General features: G+C 36.6%; 1 protein-coding gene across 10 annotated transcripts in view; it reads right to left on the reverse strand.

Moving 5' to 3' along the window:
* The window catches only part of magi1b (membrane associated guanylate kinase, WW and PDZ domain containing 1b), a 189,774-nt gene extending 170,471 nt beyond the window's left edge, over window positions 1–19,303 (reverse strand). For 6 of the 10 annotated variants that reach the window (XM_069189345.1, XM_069189344.1, XM_069189348.1 and 3 more), the window contains exon 1: window positions 18,462–19,303. In XM_069189345.1, coding sequence (XP_069045446.1) covers window positions 18,462–18,759 — 298 coding nt within the window. In that variant the 5' untranslated portion in view covers window positions 18,760–19,303. The remainder of the gene's footprint in view (window positions 1–18,461) is intronic. The other 4 variants (XM_069189349.1, XM_069189347.1, XM_069189343.1 and 1 more) reach the window with 1 other exon arrangement.
* Between the last annotated feature and the right edge of the window lie 310 nt (window positions 19,304–19,613).

Genomic DNA, 19,613 nt, shown 5'->3' on the forward strand with positions numbered 1-19,613 from the left:
TTGAATAGTGGAACAACTCTTGTTTAAACAGTACTATGCTTTCTGTGCTCACAGGTTTTTGTTGTTAGTCTGGTAGCAGCTGGCTTTTCCTAAGACAATGTTTTCAGTCTCACAAATTTAATTATGGGTGTTAATATCTTCCCTGCCTACTCCTTTCCTGTATTTTATGCTGATCGATGAAAACTGCAAAGTATCCCAGAGGAATCAAAATCTAATTGCCTCCGCTGTTACGTTTAGATCAGGCCAAACACAGCACACTGCAGTATCTAATCTCAATTTATAGTTATGAAAATCATGTGGTTAACATAAAGCCTTATAAAATGTATAGAAACATAGAAACACCTTTGTTAAGATGTAAGGTTTCTCAGAAGGTGAGATTTAAATGGAGAGGACATGTAGATATATAGCATCCTGATATATAAGATATACCTGTTGAGATATAAGATATCAATGTTGATGATCGTCCAAAACTGCTGTCCAAAATTGTTTGCTTAAGCTTCATTCCATGCAATAAGTAGATAAGCTGAGAACATATATATTAAATGCCAAACACAAAATGGTTTACTAAAAAAAAAAGAGGGTGTACGAAAATTTAAATTTAAGACACTGGTATGATTTAGTTTTTCCATTATGATTATCCCATCAAAACAAATGTGAAACTGTAGTGCTCTTACAACTGTATTTTAGATGGAAAGGCTAACATGATTCAAAAAGCAAGAAGCAGTTAAGCTTCCCCAAAAAGCTCATTAAAGTCTTATACAAATTTCATAAAGATGAGATGTCTCATGAGGTGAAATTCTGAACAGTTATTTGAACTGCAACACCCAGAAATTATCCAAACATGCAAGACAGTATATAGGTTTAAGAAATAAAAAAAAAACGATTCATTAAAAGCACACTCTCACTCTCCTCCATCAAATGCATGTTATATAAGAATTTTAAACCAGCCCATCATTTACACTAGTGTCACTCTTGAGCAGGAACAGGAGCTTGAGATCATGGATTCCAAAATCTTTGCTGCTACCAGGGGACCAAAAATGCAGTCCTGTAATATCTGACAAAAGACTATACTTTAATTATACCTTCCTGCCAACCATTAGAGTCTCCAAACACTGAAGTGTTACGAAGGCTACACCATTTATTTTCATGCGCTGTTCAATACATACAGTCCAAACTGTTCGGGTCTCTGGGGCATATATGAAACAATCAAGCCCTGAAAGCTGCCAGCATATTACAGGCAGAAGCAGTTCATAGAACTGAGGCTGGTGCTATTCAATTTCTCATCAAGTCAGAAATAAGAGGACTGCAAGCTCCTTTAAAGCATGCACATTAACCCCATGTACACAAGCAACCCTGGCATGAATTTTCTTCTGATTTTCTTCAAAGAGACAGAAACTCAACAGGAAGGAGTTTTTTTTTGTCCTGCTCTGCAATTCTCTGCTGCTGTATTTACATTTAAATCTTTCCGTGACTTCCCATATATTTCTCCAGAAGACCAAATGGTGTCAAGATGACATGAAAAAATCAAGTTTTTCTCTATGTGATTCTGGTCTAAACATCTAAAAATAATTATTTCAAAGGTCCATCTAAGAGAATGAGCAAATAATTATATTTGGTGAGGGAAGTTAAGGCTATGACTTAAAGTCTTGACTATGCAGTGTTATGCAAAGTTTTCACTTCAAAGTCATTTAGTCTGCTGCTCCCTATTTAAACCACTTAATTAGTTTCCTTTATTTTACATTCTGGCAGAACAGTTTCCTGTTGAAGACTGCTGAGCAGTGTTTCTCAGGGTCTCCGCCCTGCTTTGCCAATGATTGCATACCTCAGGAAACAAAATGGCTGACTCACCATCTTCACCTTCCCTCAGGAGGAACAAAGTCACCATGTAACTTCCTAACTAAAGCAAAGGTAATTAAAGCCAATAAAACAAAATATGTACAATCCTTCAAAACTCATCCTATTCAATAATGTTTTATTAAGGTTTAGAAAAATCAAACAATAAGCTGGAAATAATAAGAATAGCACAAACCAACAAACAATCTACCTTTCGCTAGTGGATGCAACTGAAAACAACTAAGTTCAGGCCAATATTAACACTAATTTGAATATCCTCCAGTAAACTAAGCCTTGTTAGCAATCTTATTGATAGTGTTGTTTTTAAAAAAAAACGTGCATGAATTCATTCAGGTTGAAAATGTCACACCACTACTTTAAATTGGTTATATGCACTTAGATGTATGCATTCAAAAGTACCATAAAACCATATATTTATTTCTGCAAATAAGCAGCTATAGTAGTATAGCAGTTATTTCCTTTTGCTAACAAAAACAGCTGAAGAAAGCTGATCAAATTAGGGATAGCATGCAGAGGCACAGATAAAGACAGATCACGAAATGTCAATAGAAACTCCTCAAAGACACTGGCCCCTCCTGCAGGGCTACAATAAGCAGATGGCCTGAATCAGAGGTTGTCTCTAGTTGATCGATAGGTTCCACTGAGGGGAAAAGGTATTTTATCAGAGTAAGTACGCTGCAGTATGCAGCCAGTACTCAGAATCTTCTTTTAACAATAAATCATTGCAATGAGTCAGTAATCCCAATTTTTTCCTTTATGGAACAGACAAAACCCCCAGGCAGTGCAGGGTCACTGCAGTCTCTTGAGCCCTAGTCTTACTTTTACACCTATTGATTTCTATAACAACCATCTCAGTATCAATACTTTGTATTGAAGACCTGCAATTGACCTACAGCTTGAATAATGGAGGTTTAAGCAAAGACGTGTTGCAAAAAGATTTATTTATTCTCTTATTCATTTGGTGATATGTTCCCTAATCCTAAAGCAGTAGTTCATGATAGAACACCCTGAATTAAATTTCACGGATCTGTCATTTTAATAGCTGTTATTGTCATGGAAGAATATATCTGGTAGACCATATTCCTTTGGTAGAGAAGTACATATATATACCAAAATCGTAAAGTAATGTACCATTCTCAGGAGTGGATGTCAATAGAAGTAAAATGTTCCTAACGTGTGATATGTCCCATAACTCATCAGAACTTCAAAGTACTAGCAAGACATCCCTCTGTGAGCCATGACAAGGGAAAGAATGCTGATGTAAGTGATTATGCAATTAAGCCAGTTTAGACCACAAATAGTAAGTGGGCCTCAACTCAGATAGAACTGTCAAGCACAGATGGCTGAGTAAACAACAAGTATCTCCACATCCATCAGTGAACATCTAATGGGATCAATGCCACAATATTCTGGAATGATCATTTTAACTAATTTGCACTGATATGGACCAACCTGAAAAATGGGATACATACTCTTAACATTCTGCACAGGAAGCACAGTTATATAAAAAGACAAAAATATATTTTATTACCAACTTTACACTACAGGGCTACAGTGTCTTTGTGGATGTATAATAAGATACATATATAAGTGCATTTCACTAGTTCATTAGCTATGCTGTCTTGGTGAATCCTAAAAAGGGTGGAATAGCTGTCTGTGGCTGCTTTGACTTTACAAACATGAGTTAGAAGCCTCATTTCTAACTCTTTCTGCTTCCTCATATTGTGAAGCTACTTAATATTAATTCCCATAATATATATATATACACACATATTAACAGTTCTTCTCTATCCATTGGAAGTATTTAAATTAAGATAAAAAAAGATTTAAAGGAAATATGGAAAGGATATAATAACTTTACATTTTGGGCTTTGCAAGATATTCATCTTTCACCATTTGTACTAATAAAAAGAGCAGTACATTTTTAATGAGAAACCTCTGAAAAGGTGCAGAACTGACACTACTTAAAAAAAGTAAGTAAAAATTGACATTAATATAACTTTATTAACATGCAAATCTCCTTGAATGTGAATTTTGTATAGCTTATTGGTGGCATGCATTAACTTCAGAGGTTTTAAGCAAGATTAACTCTCTTATCAGAAACTGTGCACTTCTATACCAGAGGGTATCAGAGACAGGTGAGTCCTGAAGCACAGTCTGAATTTTGTTCTCTGAATTATAGAGACAAACAATAACAGAGAGCAGCTGTCTCCACCAGATTTAAACCACTGCAGTTTCTCATAACATTCAAAGCACTATAACCCTTTTCATATTGACATTTATGTAATTTACAAGAAATTCACAACCTTATTATACGACAGTAAAAACCTTTGCATTTCTGATTTCAATACATACCAAACTAAAAGTCGGGCTGGACAAAGGCTGTTTTGTTGACAAAACTTCAATACTCTGTTGTTCCAACTAAAAGCCATGTACTCATAACCGTTATTTAAAATCATATAACTACCTACTCAATTGGAACACTTCTTGCATGACATCTAGAACTGCAAGGATAAGAGGTGTCCAGCCCTGGAGGCTGGTGTGTCTGCACACTTCAAAGATCTCCTCAAAGCAGCTGCCCAGTAATCATTTGGTTTTGTTTGTTAAGAGCTGAGCTAGAATAAAAAGTCCTCCAGAACCAGGGCTGATTTGCTTATCATGAAAAAAAATTAGTACAGAATGTACATTAAAAAACCTTGCTGTTTTGCTCATCACTTTCAAATGTATAAACCGATGACTAATTATGGCGTAATGCTGGTCTTCACAGCTGTGTCAGTCAGGAATGCTAGAGTTTCCTCTAGTTCTGCAGTCACTGAGACACTCTCCTCTCATTGAGCACATTGGTTATGCACTCCACAATTAAGATAACCTGGAAATGGTATAGTCTTATTTCAGAGTCATTTCAACTAAGTATAAGTAAAGCAATCCTGTACATTTAAGAAAAGGACTATAATTGGAAAACTAGGACGTGTCTCAGCAATGGTGTGTTTGTTTGAGCCTTGTGAAAGGCCAAGACCCTGGGCTTATCTCCAAAACATATCTTTCCAATGACATTTCTGCCTGTGACTCCACCTTCATTCGCAGCAGGTGAACAAATGTATGTCATAGTTTCACTTGAACCAGTTTAACAAGTACAACCTGAGCAACAGGTATATTGTGTATTGCAGTAAAAAAGTAACAGCAATAGGAATGTGTGAATGGCATTACAACACCTTAAGAAAAGTTGCTAAAAGCATTCTTGCAGAAAAACGGGTGTAAAAAGAAAACAGCCCAGCTACATTCTAAGGCTTTACCAGCTCCTGACTTTTATTCCTGAAAATTCCTTTAGAGAAGGGATTCCCAACCAAGTATTTTGAAAGAATTTTATAGCTGGATGGGAAAGTTTCCACAAACAACACCTATGCTGGATACAGCTTTGAAAAATAAAGATGGAATTTATATCCACAAATACTCTTGTTGTTTGCACATCGAGTGTTGGAATTTCTCTGGTTATTTTGCAATATTGTTTTCCAAACTCTATAAAAATCTATTGTTAGAAGACCTGACTATTTCATTCTAGACACACAATTAGTTTCATGGTCAAATCCACCTGTGTTTCTTCCTTTTCAGGAATTAAAAAAACTAGTGTCACTAAGTATTTGGTTCTTATTCAGCTTCATGGCTGCCAGTCCTGACCTTTTACTCTAACTCTCAAGGATCTCACAATGGTATACTGTATATAGTTGGGGGAGCACATTCGTAGCTAATTTTAATATCACGCATCTTGTAAACCCCTGCATAAGGAACAAAAATGTCAAAGTATCCAAATGTCAGAGGAAAACAAACACAGCACCCATACAACAAAGGTCAGAGGAAGTAAGATTTACCTTCTCCCTGACCTATAAAACACAAAAGCTGTCAAGTGCATGAATCCCATTAACAAAGTTATAAATCGTTACATCTATCACTGTCTTTCATCAACAGACCTTTTATTTAGATACGCACCAAAAGTTGATGTCTTCGCATCTTCCAGAACCGGTAAGCATTTTGGGTAACATTTTCTCTCGCATAGAAAAAGAATACCATCTTTGAAGCCTATTTTTGTATCCAGGATACACTTGGATTGGAAGGAAAAAAACAAGTTACTATTAGAATGTTTGCCATTAGTAATAAATTTGAGTAATATTTTATAGGTATACAAGAGTGTATGTAGGTGTTTACAAACTGTAGCAATTTAATTCATCTGTATTTGAAAAGAAGACAAGCCTTACTCAGCACTTGCTCACTGTAAACAGCATATACCTGCTAAAATCAGTTCTGGGGCATCTTGTAGCAATTACATTCATATGGAGTGAAAAGCTTGTTTGACCTGAGCTAATGTGCTAATTCATAGAAAGAGATGACAGTACAACAAACAGAAGAGTGGACAAAACACCACCAGATGTCAGATTACTGCAATGTAAACAATCAACAAATATGTTTGCTGTGTTGTAGTGACAGCCTTATATTAAAGGGAGGGTGTCTGGCATAATTAACTACTTTTCTTGAGATAATTAAAATCAATATTCCCTGCACAAAAAAAGAGGCCCATTTGCTGTTTTTACTTCATTTTAAGAGGTCAAGAGAGAAATGTGGCTTTTTATTGGCAGGGATTTTTAAAATGTGCAACCTGTTTTATTAATTCCAACACTCCTGGAGAACACAAATGTTTCAATTTCTGCTACAATCTCAGTCTCGGCACCATTCGTAAATGTCTTTGTTCTATTTTTTTTTTACAGATGGTGCTATAGTGTCACATTAATAGTAATGCACTGAAAGAGATTAGTACTATGTCTTTTTCAGTGAAACTGCTTTTATTTTAATGTTTAGAAGACTTATATAGTACATAAGGAGAGTTAACTTTTTCCAATTTGAAAATTCGTATTCAAATTCAGTATAACATTAAAAAAATAATAAAATTGTTTGGCTGCAGCACATTTCATATAGACAAGATATTGAAAAGGACTTCATAAGTGGAACGGTACATTTTTTATAATAGATCTTGAGACCATAAGGCAGACCATACTGTCCCTCCCCAAATACAAGTCCAGTCTGGCATTGGTGTTCTATTATAACCAAAAAGATCAACAAATAAACAGGTCAATGAAAACCACTTGACCATTCATTTCATTTGCTGCACTAGCCTAGAGACTGTGATGGTCCAATACTGTCCGAATGAGATGTAGTTTTCTTGGTTTCTATCTTTCTGCCTTGTGTTATCATTATGTTCTCAAAGTAAAATACCCACTTCATACAAAAAATTTACAAAGCTCTAGTAAGACCTCATTTAATACAATTTTGGTCATCCCATTGCAAAATAGAGATTGAAGACTTTAAATCAATCCAAAGAAGCACGACCAGAACTAAAAGAAATAAGAAGCTGTAAGAACTGTATGTTTTTTAGTCTTGAACATAGAAGACTATGTGGGAACCTGGTTTAAGTACTCAAAATCCTTAAAGGCACTGACATAGTCACTTCTTCAGTATTAACAATTTAACATGAAAAAAGACACAAGTAGAGACTATGGGGAAGTGTATTTAGAACTGAGAACAGGGTACACTTTACACAAAGGGTTTTGGGTGTCTGAAACAAGTGACTCAGCTATGGATTCTTTTTTAAATACAGTAGTTGGATGCAATCTTTGGATCAATCACTAGTACTGGCAGCCAAATTAGACAATGTCTTCCCTTTATACTTAACCTTTCTTATGTTCAAATAGGTTTCACTCTCTTTTCTTTCTTTTGTTTTTTGGGGCACCCTTTCCTTACAGAATACTGTCAAACATCTAGTTTTTCTCAAATATTTATTTTTAGATTTGGAAGTAACCCTCTAGAGATGGCACCCCATATATTAGAAAAACTTATAAATTTTTAGCCTTTGGGTCATGAAGACTGAATGTTTAAGAGTCCTGTCAAGAGCATTTGAAAATTTGTCAATCAAGAAAACAAACTTGCTTTCCAGTCAGGGTAACGTCTTTGAGAAAATGGTGGATACAATGAATTGATTTGTCATGCCTACATCGGCACTCTTAAAGAACTCTGCTTAAGGATCTGAAGCCAGAATACTCAATACAAGTTACATTTAAAAAAAAACTAAACAGCCATACACCATTGTGCCTAGAGAAAGGAATGCTCAGAATACAATAAGAACATTAAATTCAGCCATATTCACAAAACATTCCTGATATGCTTATTAGAATAAACCTTTTTACACAATTAAATATCTTGTAATGTGTATAATTTTTTTTCTAAAAGAATGTCTCTGATACTTGACACTTAACACTTTTCTGGTGCACAGTTATATTCACCTACTAACATTCTAGAGTTTTCTTCCTGAATGACCAGAGATTACATAAAACATTCCTATTACGTTTATTTTTTCAAAAATATCAACCACAAGACATCTGCAAAGAGGACCTTGAATGACACTCATAAAGGCTGGAATGTTGCAGAGGAAGAGTATAACACATGTTCTCAGCTGTGCAAGAGAAATGTGAGATAAACATGGAAACTTTCTGAATCAGGTCTATCTTATAACATTGGTCAGAATGAAATAAACAAATGGTAAAGTAGCACATCCCGACATAGTCTGTGCTCTGTGCTTTTAATGCATTTCTGTGGTACCATTAGGTACATTTTGAACACTATGCTAAAATGAAAAAGAAAAAGTCCTATGCCAGACAGAAGTCACTGATTCAGAGTATGACTAACTGGAAGCTGTGTTTTTGACAAATGGAAGACACAACTGAAAATAAATCATTGAAGTACAGATGCAACAGAAATAGGGAAACCCTGTCATTATCCTATGTGGCCAGAAGTACTCTCTTAACACACAGAGAGCAGATATAGCGAGACCCATTCACAAGTCTTTTGCAGACAGCTCCATCATTACATTTTCACATTTAAACTTTAAAAGGGGAAGCTGAGACTTGAGCAACCTGAAATCACTAAGAGGTAGTTTAATACTGCACATACATAGGTGAGGATTTTGTTTTTTAATTTGAATAAGGGATAATTAAATGAGGCCCAAGATCTTTCTTCACTATTTCTCTTATTAGAGCAAAAATGAAGTGTTTGACAACAGACAAATTAAGAGAGCTTGGACTTTGTTTTTGAATTGGGAAAGCTTCCAAGTTACTGTAGGTTTTCTTCGGCTATGAAGCAGACCTTGTAAGTGCAGTCTTACACTAAAACCACATCTCTGCCAAAAAGATTTCAGCTGGGAAAAGCGATTGTCGCTTCAATTTTTTTCTTTCTTCGTCAAACTGGCAGAATCAGCAGTTTATGCCAGCAAAATCAAGATGAAAAGTATCAAATCAGCACACTGATTGTAAAGGAAATAGATTGTTACAACACAGAAAACTAGCAGGACCCTAGCACAGGGATTTTTCCAAAGGGTTGTCTTCAGAAGGGGTCTTTTTGACATGATTATTAAGAATTCAGAAAAAAAGTAAACAGTCTCTGTAATGTTTAACTGCTGTAGCGACCATTTTGTAGTTTTAAACGTCAACAACACCTCAGAAGTGAAGCCTTTCCCATTAGCAATCCCGTCATTATTAGTCTGCCTTCCATAAAGGATGTCTAACCACCGGTCAGCCATGTGGGATTATTCATTTTGTATACACATGTAAATTGAAAAAATTCAAAACTAAACAATTTCCCGGATTTTTATATGGGGAGTCCACAATAGACAATGTTGCGGGTTTTCCAGAATGCCTTGTGCTTTATCGCACCTCCTCAAGATCCACCATGGTTTCACTGTGCTATTATTACACTTTGATGTTTATATTTACCACAGTAAACTGTTTTAAAAGTTTCTCAACCTCCTCTCTCCTGGTTTCAGACACTAAAAACCCTCAATTGTTTTGTCTTATAGGACAGACGAAAGGGCACAGCATTATCTAGACATACATAAAAGTGAGAATGGAATTAGTTTAACAGGCCTTTCACATGGCGCACTGCCTGGCAACGGGTATTGGCATACCCTGTCATGATAGAGAATGCATCACATGCCTGTGTTGCAGAATTATTAGTTGCATCAACGCATGACACAAAGTGCCTGTGGCATCCAGGCAGTTTCAGGGATATACAGAGCCCTTTATTTTACTGCTCCATCCGAGCTCTGTCAACAAGCCTTGTGTTCTCTGCTAAATGTTCCCTTTTTATCACCCTGAGCCTGAGATCTGGATTCAGAAAGGAATGTGGGATAATGGCCGCACCAAGGCATAGGCAAAGCATGCTCTTTTAAACACATTAATAATCCTGATTGGGACATCATGATCCTTTTTCCATTTCTGATTATCCTACCTAAACTCTGCAGACCACACCCTTTACTGAAATTAAAGGCATTAAGGAACTGATTCTGTGTAAAAGTTTCTACTTTTGGGTGAAGAATTGTATTAATATGCTGCTTCATCACAAAGGCAGTAATTCAAATCTGGCCAGTGGTATGAATTGGATCTGAACATCCTAGGGACCTTATTTCTCTAAGCCATAAAACTCAAAGTAGGTTTGTTTGTTTCTCACTGACTCTAACAATAGTTAAGCAAAAGTGTAATGACAACACCTTCCTAAGTACAGTACCATGGTGACAAAGAAAAGTACATACCCATCTATCTGTGGGACAGGGATCTCTAAAGATGGCTCCCCATTTTAATGGGCTTGTGAAGGCTGCCTGCATCAATGATTTAAAGTACAGTACAATGGTCTTACAAAAGATCCCCCATGAAGGGTAAAATTGAAAAAGGGCAAAGACAGAAAAAGCAGCTCAGTGCTGTTACCAGTTGTTGTTTGTTTCTGAACACCTGATCGGGGGAAAAAAAACTGCATTTCTACCCCTTGCTTTCTATTTCAGGGGACAGGTTAATTTCCAAATCCTGTTAATTAAGACTGGTTTTTGTATTTTCTCCCAGGGAAAACTGTGTGCTTGGTCTGAGCAAGAAAAAAAGAAAACAAAAAACTTCCTCTGCTTTAATGAGATTTGTGCAATCAGACCCCAGGGCTTGTGTTGGATTCTAATTAAAGATACTGAAAAGACAAAGAAAATGTTCTCTCTTCACAGACACAGAATCTAAAATTAGTAAGAAAAATTAAAAATAAAATAAAGTGAAACACTAAAGAACTCTGCATGCAATGATCTTAATAAAATCTACTACTTTATAATGTTTCAAGACCTCTTCACAACAAATTTAACTTGATGGATCTTTCAACTTCTGGCTGTCATACAGTGAAGTATGCTTCAATTTATTTTTCAGATTATGCACAGTCCTTTGGGACAGCAAGACAAAATATATAAATAGGAATCCACACAGAACACAAGTCTTTCCATGTTTATACCTTTAAAACATGTGCCTCTTTTAAATTCCACATCATCAAGACTCTGAGACCCTAAAACTATTACACGATTTTATCCAGCAATATATCATATCCACGTTTCCTTTTTAAATATAATCTCTGACCAGGATGTCTCAGTTGGTGCTACACAAGTGCCTGAGCACTGCCAAAGGTAAAGTGGGTTGGCCAGCTCTCGATCACCTCTCAGCGCCCCCTGTGGCTTCCTGGATGCAATTATGTAAAATTGTATGTGATTATGCCACTAAGAAGAGATTACCAAGGATCATGTCCATCAGACCTCTTGGCCAGTGCTGCCCTAGTTGCAATCTTGCAAAAACTGCAGATTAGCCTGCGAGCTGCAGTGAAATATTCATGAATAGTTCAATTTCCATGGCCTAGTTTCCTGCCGATGTTTGGGATGACCCACTGCACTGCATATCTGGGTTTATTTTGTTTTCAAAATCTGTAATTACTTCACAGAGATGGCGAGGTGGCACGACAGGTAGTATTGCTATCTCTCAGCTCTCAGACTTTGGGTTCAGTTCGAGGTTGGATGCCTTCTATGTGGAGTTTGCATGTTCTGCCTGCGCCGTCCATATGCCATATGTCGAGGGACATATGTAACAGAATAGTTCATATTTTCAGTAGTGGAATGGATATTTTCTTCCACCCGTCTTTTTTTCTTGTTCTGGCATTACCATTGTGCTGTCTAGTATTCATTTAAATATAAACACTTTCCATAAACAATGTGAAGGTTATAAAGCACAACATGTCATACGCCATGCTCATCTCTACAATACCACCATATGTAACAAATGATATATTACACGAAGGAGTTCATTTTAGCTTAAAAAGTGGTCTTAAGATTTAGTTTGCCAGCAAGATGCCTCAGAAACCAAATCCCCCACCCCTTTTGGTACAGCCACTTCAAAAGAGTGTTGTGGATTTCTAAAGAAGTTGTTTTTTTTCCAGAGCCCTTCCAAAACTTGAAGCTGCTGCATCTGCTGTTCCCAGTTTGCATAGCTACTCTGCCAAACTTCTTTGAAGATGTGGCTGTGCATTCAGGCTTCTCTTAATAAACAGTGTGTTGCTCCGTCTGTCAGCTCCTGTGATCTTTGACATTTTACATTATCAGACAACAAGGGCACATTCAAACTTTCCTTTGTACAAAGACAATGCAAGAAGCATGCTTTACTTAGCTTTTTCCTATACTTCCACACATAAAAAAATAGAAAGAGCTCTCAAATAGGTTCATGAAAGCTCAAATTCATCTTATAAAAGAATGTGTTGTCCAAGTATAAAGCTTAATTCCTTAAGGAATACTAGGGTAAGGGAATGGACATGACCACTACCTGACTCCAATAACAGCCTTATCTCTGAAAACATTCATGAAAAAAAGTTCATCATATGTAGGCAGTACATGCATCAATACACTCTCATTTAAAAATGAATTATATAAAACATTGAGAATAATACAGGGAACTATTTGCATTGTACCTCTGACTCACCTCTGTAGCACCAGTCTGCCCTGCTAGGCAAATAGGCCATTGTTTTGGAACTTCCTTAGTCAAAGTGACCGTTAATGAAACAGCCAAGCACTTGAGATAGAGTTCCCTCTTTTCTTTCCCCTGGTCACAAGAAAGACATTCAGCATGCTGTGCAACAGATATTACTGCTCTGGAATCAGTCTAGAGAAGGTTTGGGAATCTGGAACAAGCTACCCAGACATGTTGTTAAAGCTGATATGCTGGCTTGTTTCAATAAAAGGCTGGATGAGATCACTGGATCAATTAGCTACTACTAACCAGGTAGACAGGTTAGATGGGCCGCATCTGTAATAACTATTTTGCCTTTCACAACTCTATGAACAAGAAGAACTTTTTACATATGCTTAAAAAATAAAGTGCAATACAACCACATGTTACAAAAGGAGAAAAGGAATAAAGATAACACGATCCAGTTAATTTCTACACAAGCGTCCTTCCAGAAGCTGGAGTCTATCCCTGCAAGCATCAGAGCAAGGCAGGATACATCTCGAATGGGACACCAGTCCACTGCAAGGCAGACATGTACACGCTCACACCTAGGCACAATTTTGCAGAAGCCAAGTAACCTAGCACTATGTTTTGGGCCTGTGGGAAGAAACCGGAGCATACAGAGAAAACCCATGGGAATTCAGGGAGAACCCACAAACTCAATGCTGATAGCATCCCAAAGCTAAAATTCTAGCCAGAGCCCCAGCTCCATGAGGCAGCAATGCTATCTACCATGTGTTACTATGCTGCCCTATATATAAGCATGCTACCCTTAACAAAACATTAAACATTAGGGGATGGTCTCATTCACGACAAATAGCTAAAGATGGACCAGTTGTCTGAATGCTTGTGTTAAGAGGAATGGTTGGTATTTAATCATCACAGTCTGTGGCACTCCCCACAAATGCCTTGGTATTTCTCTGCTTGGGATAAATTAACAGTTCCCCTTGACTTGCTGCCTAGAGTATGTGCCTGCCACACAGACTAAGTAAAGACTTTGCGCAATTATGGTTCTGGTATCTGTCTCACATTGAAAATGAAACAATGAAAGACCAACTACATTAACAATTACATCACTCTTGCGGGTATTAATTCTATGATTCGGGCCTAAATGCCAAATTAGATGAATCAGTAAATGCAAGCTCTAATGATATGTTTTACTTTTGACAAAGAATTACAAAGAACAACAAAATTATTTAAAAAAAAAAAACTTGGCCTTCAAGTGTGCCGTTCTATTGCAAAAGAGCCATATGAGAGAGGTCTTTATGTCTTCATACCACTATGTCTCATGGACAATTATGTGGGACCTGGACATCAAATGATTCACTGGAACAGCAGCACATAAACCTGAATTATCAAAACCCTTTTCTTCAAGGTCTAATGAATCACATGTCTCATAGAAATCAAATTTTACCTCCAAAGACATGCATGTAATTATAAGCTTCACAGTAAGCCAAACCCATTAAAAGTTACTGAAAGCCACAACCATGCCAAACAAAAAAGCAAATGCTGGTGTTCTTCATTAACTAGGAAAAACTGGAAATCCACTAGAATAATTGAACACTACTATAAGGTTTTCTAAACATTGATTAGGGAGTTCATTTATTCCGTAGATACTTTAAAGAATGGGTCTCTTTATGACCACTTAAAAAGAAATGATCTAAAACAAAATGAAAATATATTAATTCCTTGAGCAACAAGCATAAAAAGGATAAATAAATAGACTCCTTAGCTAAGCCATAATTACAGTTATAAAACTACTGGTCACTTGTGTTGTCAATAGGTGTTTGTTTCATTTTTGGTACACCAAAGTCACAAAGCAGCACAGTGCTTCTGAAAAAAGACATTCATTTTTGCATTGTAATATATATTTTTTTAAATGCACAATATCTCATTCCAATATAAACCTATACAAGTACTCGACACAATGTTTTGTTGTTTAATGTTCAAGCCACATCCCTCTAGTCTTGTATTTCTCTGTTGATACTAGTTGACAACCAAAAAGTTTCCATTACGTTTCTGATCTTCTGCTGCTGCTGGATACAGTATTATCTCCATCAGCCTCCTTCAACAGATCTATAACATGTGCAGCTCATATTTTCATGTGAGAATTCTACACCTGTGGGCTTCCCGTGAGCAGCTTCAATAAACTCTTAGAAAGCATCTATGCAATCTGCACAAATGAGCAATATATTATCAGTTTCCCGCGAGGATGTTTAAAATCTTACAACTAAATTATTGTTCTTTATTCAATGACTGTCAGTGCGAGTTACAGCCCTATGAAAAAATGTGCTGGCAACGTGGCAATGGAGTCTAAACAATAACTTAGAAGGCGGAAGGGACTTCAAGTCGTTGTCTGGCGTGATTTCTTTTTATTTAGCCAAATATCTTTCGCTAGCAAAGTTGATGTCTTATCCTTTACAAATGTATGTACCATGGTAACAGTTTTCTTTCAGTTGTTAATTTTTTATTGAAACAAAAAAGGAATATTTATAAACATCAGTTGCAATACATCACTAAGTTTCTTTCTGAGATTTTTTTTTCTATCTTATATGAAATTAAGTCACCGTTCAAACTAGGGGTTGAGACATATCAAGGGTCAGATCCAGCAACTCTGTGTATAAAGTGTAACCGACTCAGAGACATCAGATAGGAAGTCTCTGTGAGATCTTCACAGCCAGTACCAATATTCCAAGAGTTCATAACCAAGATGAACATGGGAAATAATTACACAAAGAACACTGAAAAAAATCAATACAAAATATATTTTTAACCTTGATTGCCGAGAGTTTGTTTTACATCTGCAATTTAACTACAGTACCTAGCAGTATTAGTTTTAAAATCCCAAATTTCCAAAGATCTGAGCATGTTAAAGCAGCCCACAGAAACCTTAAAAAAGTTCTTACCGTCTACCCTACTCTTAATCAGAAACAAATGGTGTTAGAAATGTTTTCTTTTGATTGTACGCCTGGACATACATTTCAGCAGAAAAGGAAAATTAGACTGGTGAACCATTTGCAAGAGTGACATATGTTTCCCCAGTCTATTTATCTGATCAACGCTCGTCTGGCTTGACTTTAATTTGTTAAAAGTGCATAAGGCCTATACCAGTGTGGACATTGCTGCAGATTTCCTGATGTTTGTTTTTTTTTTTGTCTTGGCTTGATTTTATGGTCACAATGCCCCATACTGTACCAATTAACCGAGGTCTAAGAGTGTTTCTTAAAATGGACAAAAAAAAAACTATTGTCAACAAGAGAAAATGCTGTCTTCTCTTCTAGCACCATGAAAACCTTTAGAAAAAGCACACCTGTTAATGGGGCCAGCCACACTGGCACACACTATTTCAATGTCACACTGGAAGTGAGAAGCTAATTATTTGCCAGAGTTCTTACTTATTGGGCTGGAAAATATTAAGAAAAGCACATGAGATGTGTCACTTGTGTTTATATCACTTGTCAGAACAGTGCTTCCAGACTGGCTAGCTGTAACAAAAAAAAAATCCTAAAAAAGTCAGTATTGATAGTTTCAAATATATTTGTTTGATTTCTTTTATTTATATGCATTATATATACATATGTGTAAAGGTCTTAGACATTTTGCATTGACTTGCTCTTTTCACTACACATTTTTCTTTCTTTATAAAGAAATACAATCCCATCATGATCTTCTGCTGAAATTTGACCTCGTTAATTCTGATAGAGCTGGCACCTTTTTAATTGTATGGTTTTGGGGAAAGAATGATGTCAATAACAAGAAACATTTGACAATATGTCAGTTAGATTGCCTTGGGAAATGCGATGAATTAGCTGCAACAGCACTTCATATTGGACACTCAGGTCTGGGTTACCTTGAGTTGTTGAGTTCCTAGTTTTTGAAATTTCTGATAATTAAAGATTGCCAAATGATAAGCTCAGTCTATCTTCATCCAAACTCAGATGTATTAATAAGTAAAGTTAAGAACAATATTAAAGGTTTTGAGTGAATGGTTATTTCTCAAAACATCCACAAATTGTAACTGCATTTTTACACCATATAAAGTATATAAATATTACAGCATAATCTGTATTGGCACATAAATCATCGTAGCCAAAAGGAAAGCATTCTATTATACTTGCTTTACAAAAACAGTTATTTCTGTTACTTCATAGCTTAAAGCAAGATGTTTTTTTTTTATTTATTGAATGCTGATTTCTATGGGATAAAAAACCATACCATACCATATGTCAGACTGACGTCTATCTTTTTTGTTTTGAAATGCTTAGCCCTTGAATGTAACAAACTTCTCTCACATATTATCTCAGTGTACTCCACTTTGAATTAGAACTACATCATGACTTCCCTAAATTATTCATCTGTAATGAAATATCCCCATGTTCCTTCTTAGCATTAATGAAAACACAGAACAACTTAAATGAAAAATATGTCCCAATGAAGCTGATCAGTCCGTTGCATGAAATTGTTTCAAGTGACTCATGTATCTGAACAAAACCACCACAATTTTATGCCTGGAAGGAAATAAACTAGAAACATGTGATGGAAGCTATAAATAAAGATGCATTACAATCAATGTTCCTCTGTGCATGTACTGTATGCACCCAACACACTGTGTATCACTGGTACACACAGAAGGAGGAGCAATGCTGGTAGAACTGGTAAGGGTTACTTCAGTCTCTGTGTGCCAGCTATTACAGGTCGGATAAATGGAAAATCTGTCACACTGATCCTGATGACTCTCATCAAAGCACTGTGTTGTTATCTGCAAGCGTCCAAAACAGACATTAGAAATTCTAAAAAAGAAGTTACACCTGATGTAAACCAGACAAAAGCTGAATGGCTTCTACACTCTAAGACACCATCCTGACATGAAGCCATTGCTACAACTTGAAGTAAGTAAGGTTGTAAGTGACCCAACAAAGGCAAGAGGAACCCTGTCAATTTAAATGTTCTTAAATGGACTGGAAGTTGCATTTTAGGATCCAGACAGTTAATGTTTTCTAGCAATAATGTGTTGTTATACATCAAAAGAAGACAATTTGTTGAACTTCCTATTTCACTATGTTCATTAAAAAGCTTTTCATAGGTTCAGAGCAACAGAGCATTGGTGTAAAAGAAATATACTGTATTACAGACCCTGTTCTCCACAGTCAAGCCTATTGCTCTTTCCAAACAGGTTAGAAAATGATGTGTTATAGCCCATATGTGTCTGTGCAGGGCTAATCAGCCATATTAAGGTGTCCACAACCCCAGGACAAAATATGTGACAAACACTTCAGAGCAACTGGCCATCTACAGTTACCCCTGTTCCTGTACTGTAAGCCTCACTTTCAAGGAAACAAAGCACCTGGTGTTTTGTCGTTAGGTACAGCATTTTTTTACAATTTCACAGCATTGTTATTAAGATCGTTGTTTTCATTGTAGTAAAAACAAATAAGTTAACACTAATGGGATGGGGATAATTTTGTACTTTTGTTATACTGTATACTGTGTAACAGAAATATGGAAGTCTAAACCATAAGACAGGTCATCTATCGTGCCAGCACTGGTATCTAAAATAAAACAAAGTTAAATATTGTAGCAATTTGTTTACAAACCCTCACTCACTGGGTAAACTACTTATCTTTGTCCTTCCCTACCAAAACAGGAAAAAATGCTACTGGATGAGCGCAGAGGGATTTAGGGACATCATCATGTCGGATGTCGGCTGCTTGCATCACCTACCTTGTTTTACAGTTCTCAACCTGACGGGACCCTTGCAGTTCTTTATCACTGTCTGTACATCGTAGAGGGGCAATCCAGACACTGCGAGCCCCTCTACTTCCAGGATCAATTCCCCCTCGGTTAATTTTCCTTCTCTGAAAACCGCGACATCTTCCTTAACTTCCCCGATGTACGGAAACTCTCCATTCTCTGCTCCCCCGAGCAACTCCACATTCAGTTCTCCGTGAGCGTCTTTGATAATCGCGCACTCATTAACTTTTGCTGTCCAATGGTTTTTCTTTTGTAGCACTTTGGACATGGTGAATACAAACCAACAGAAAACAGGTGGCCCCACCAACAGAAACAGGGACAGCCAAAATCAGCTGTTTCATAGAATTCAATATCCCAAGGACAAGCTGCAAACTTTTCTTTTTGTTTTGTTTTAGCAAGCAGGAATCATAATTAAAGCTCTTAATGTTTAGAAAAAAAATCAAGCCATTGCGATACAAAAGTCCACTTTAGTGGAGCTTCAGTTCTTTCTTCTCTCCTGGTTTGTTTCTCATGTTTTCTCATTTTCTATGGTAACATCTTTACTGCTTGATCCTCCACAAGTCGATCTTTATCCGTCTCTGACTTGCTTTAGTTTCACGACCGTCCAGAGTCCACGCTTGTTTTATCTCCAGTTTTTCTCTTTTTTAATTTTTGCATTAACTTTTCGTCTTTTCTTATCAAAAGCCCCAAAAGAAAGTGTTGATTTTACTCACTGGTGGAGTTGAAAGAGAGGTTTCGGTACGATTGCGGCTCCTTTAAGCAGGTACAATGTTGTTGCCTGTTTTGTTACATTTTATCCAGCTATCTGGAGCTTGCCATAGTAAAGTAGGCGCATGCGTCACATAACCCTCCCGGAGCCCTAAAGGGAAATCCTGGTCACACCTATCACAGGGTCCTAATGCCGAACAATGCCGAGTTCACATTACTCGCAATGTAATTACTGATTTCAATTTCTATTTTTCATCACTGAACTTCCTAAAGACTTACAACAATCATTACATATATACAATTGAATTAGTATATATATTTTTTTACTTTCTAAGACATGGTACAAACATCGTGAGGAACTACAAAAAAATGAATCCTTTTCGTAATCTACAAAGCCTCGGTGACCATATACTG

Source organism: Lepisosteus oculatus, chromosome 4 (assembly GCF_040954835.1).
Source record: "Lepisosteus oculatus isolate fLepOcu1 chromosome 4, fLepOcu1.hap2, whole genome shotgun sequence".
Classification (NCBI taxonomy): Eukaryota; Metazoa; Chordata; class Actinopteri; order Semionotiformes; family Lepisosteidae; genus Lepisosteus; species Lepisosteus oculatus.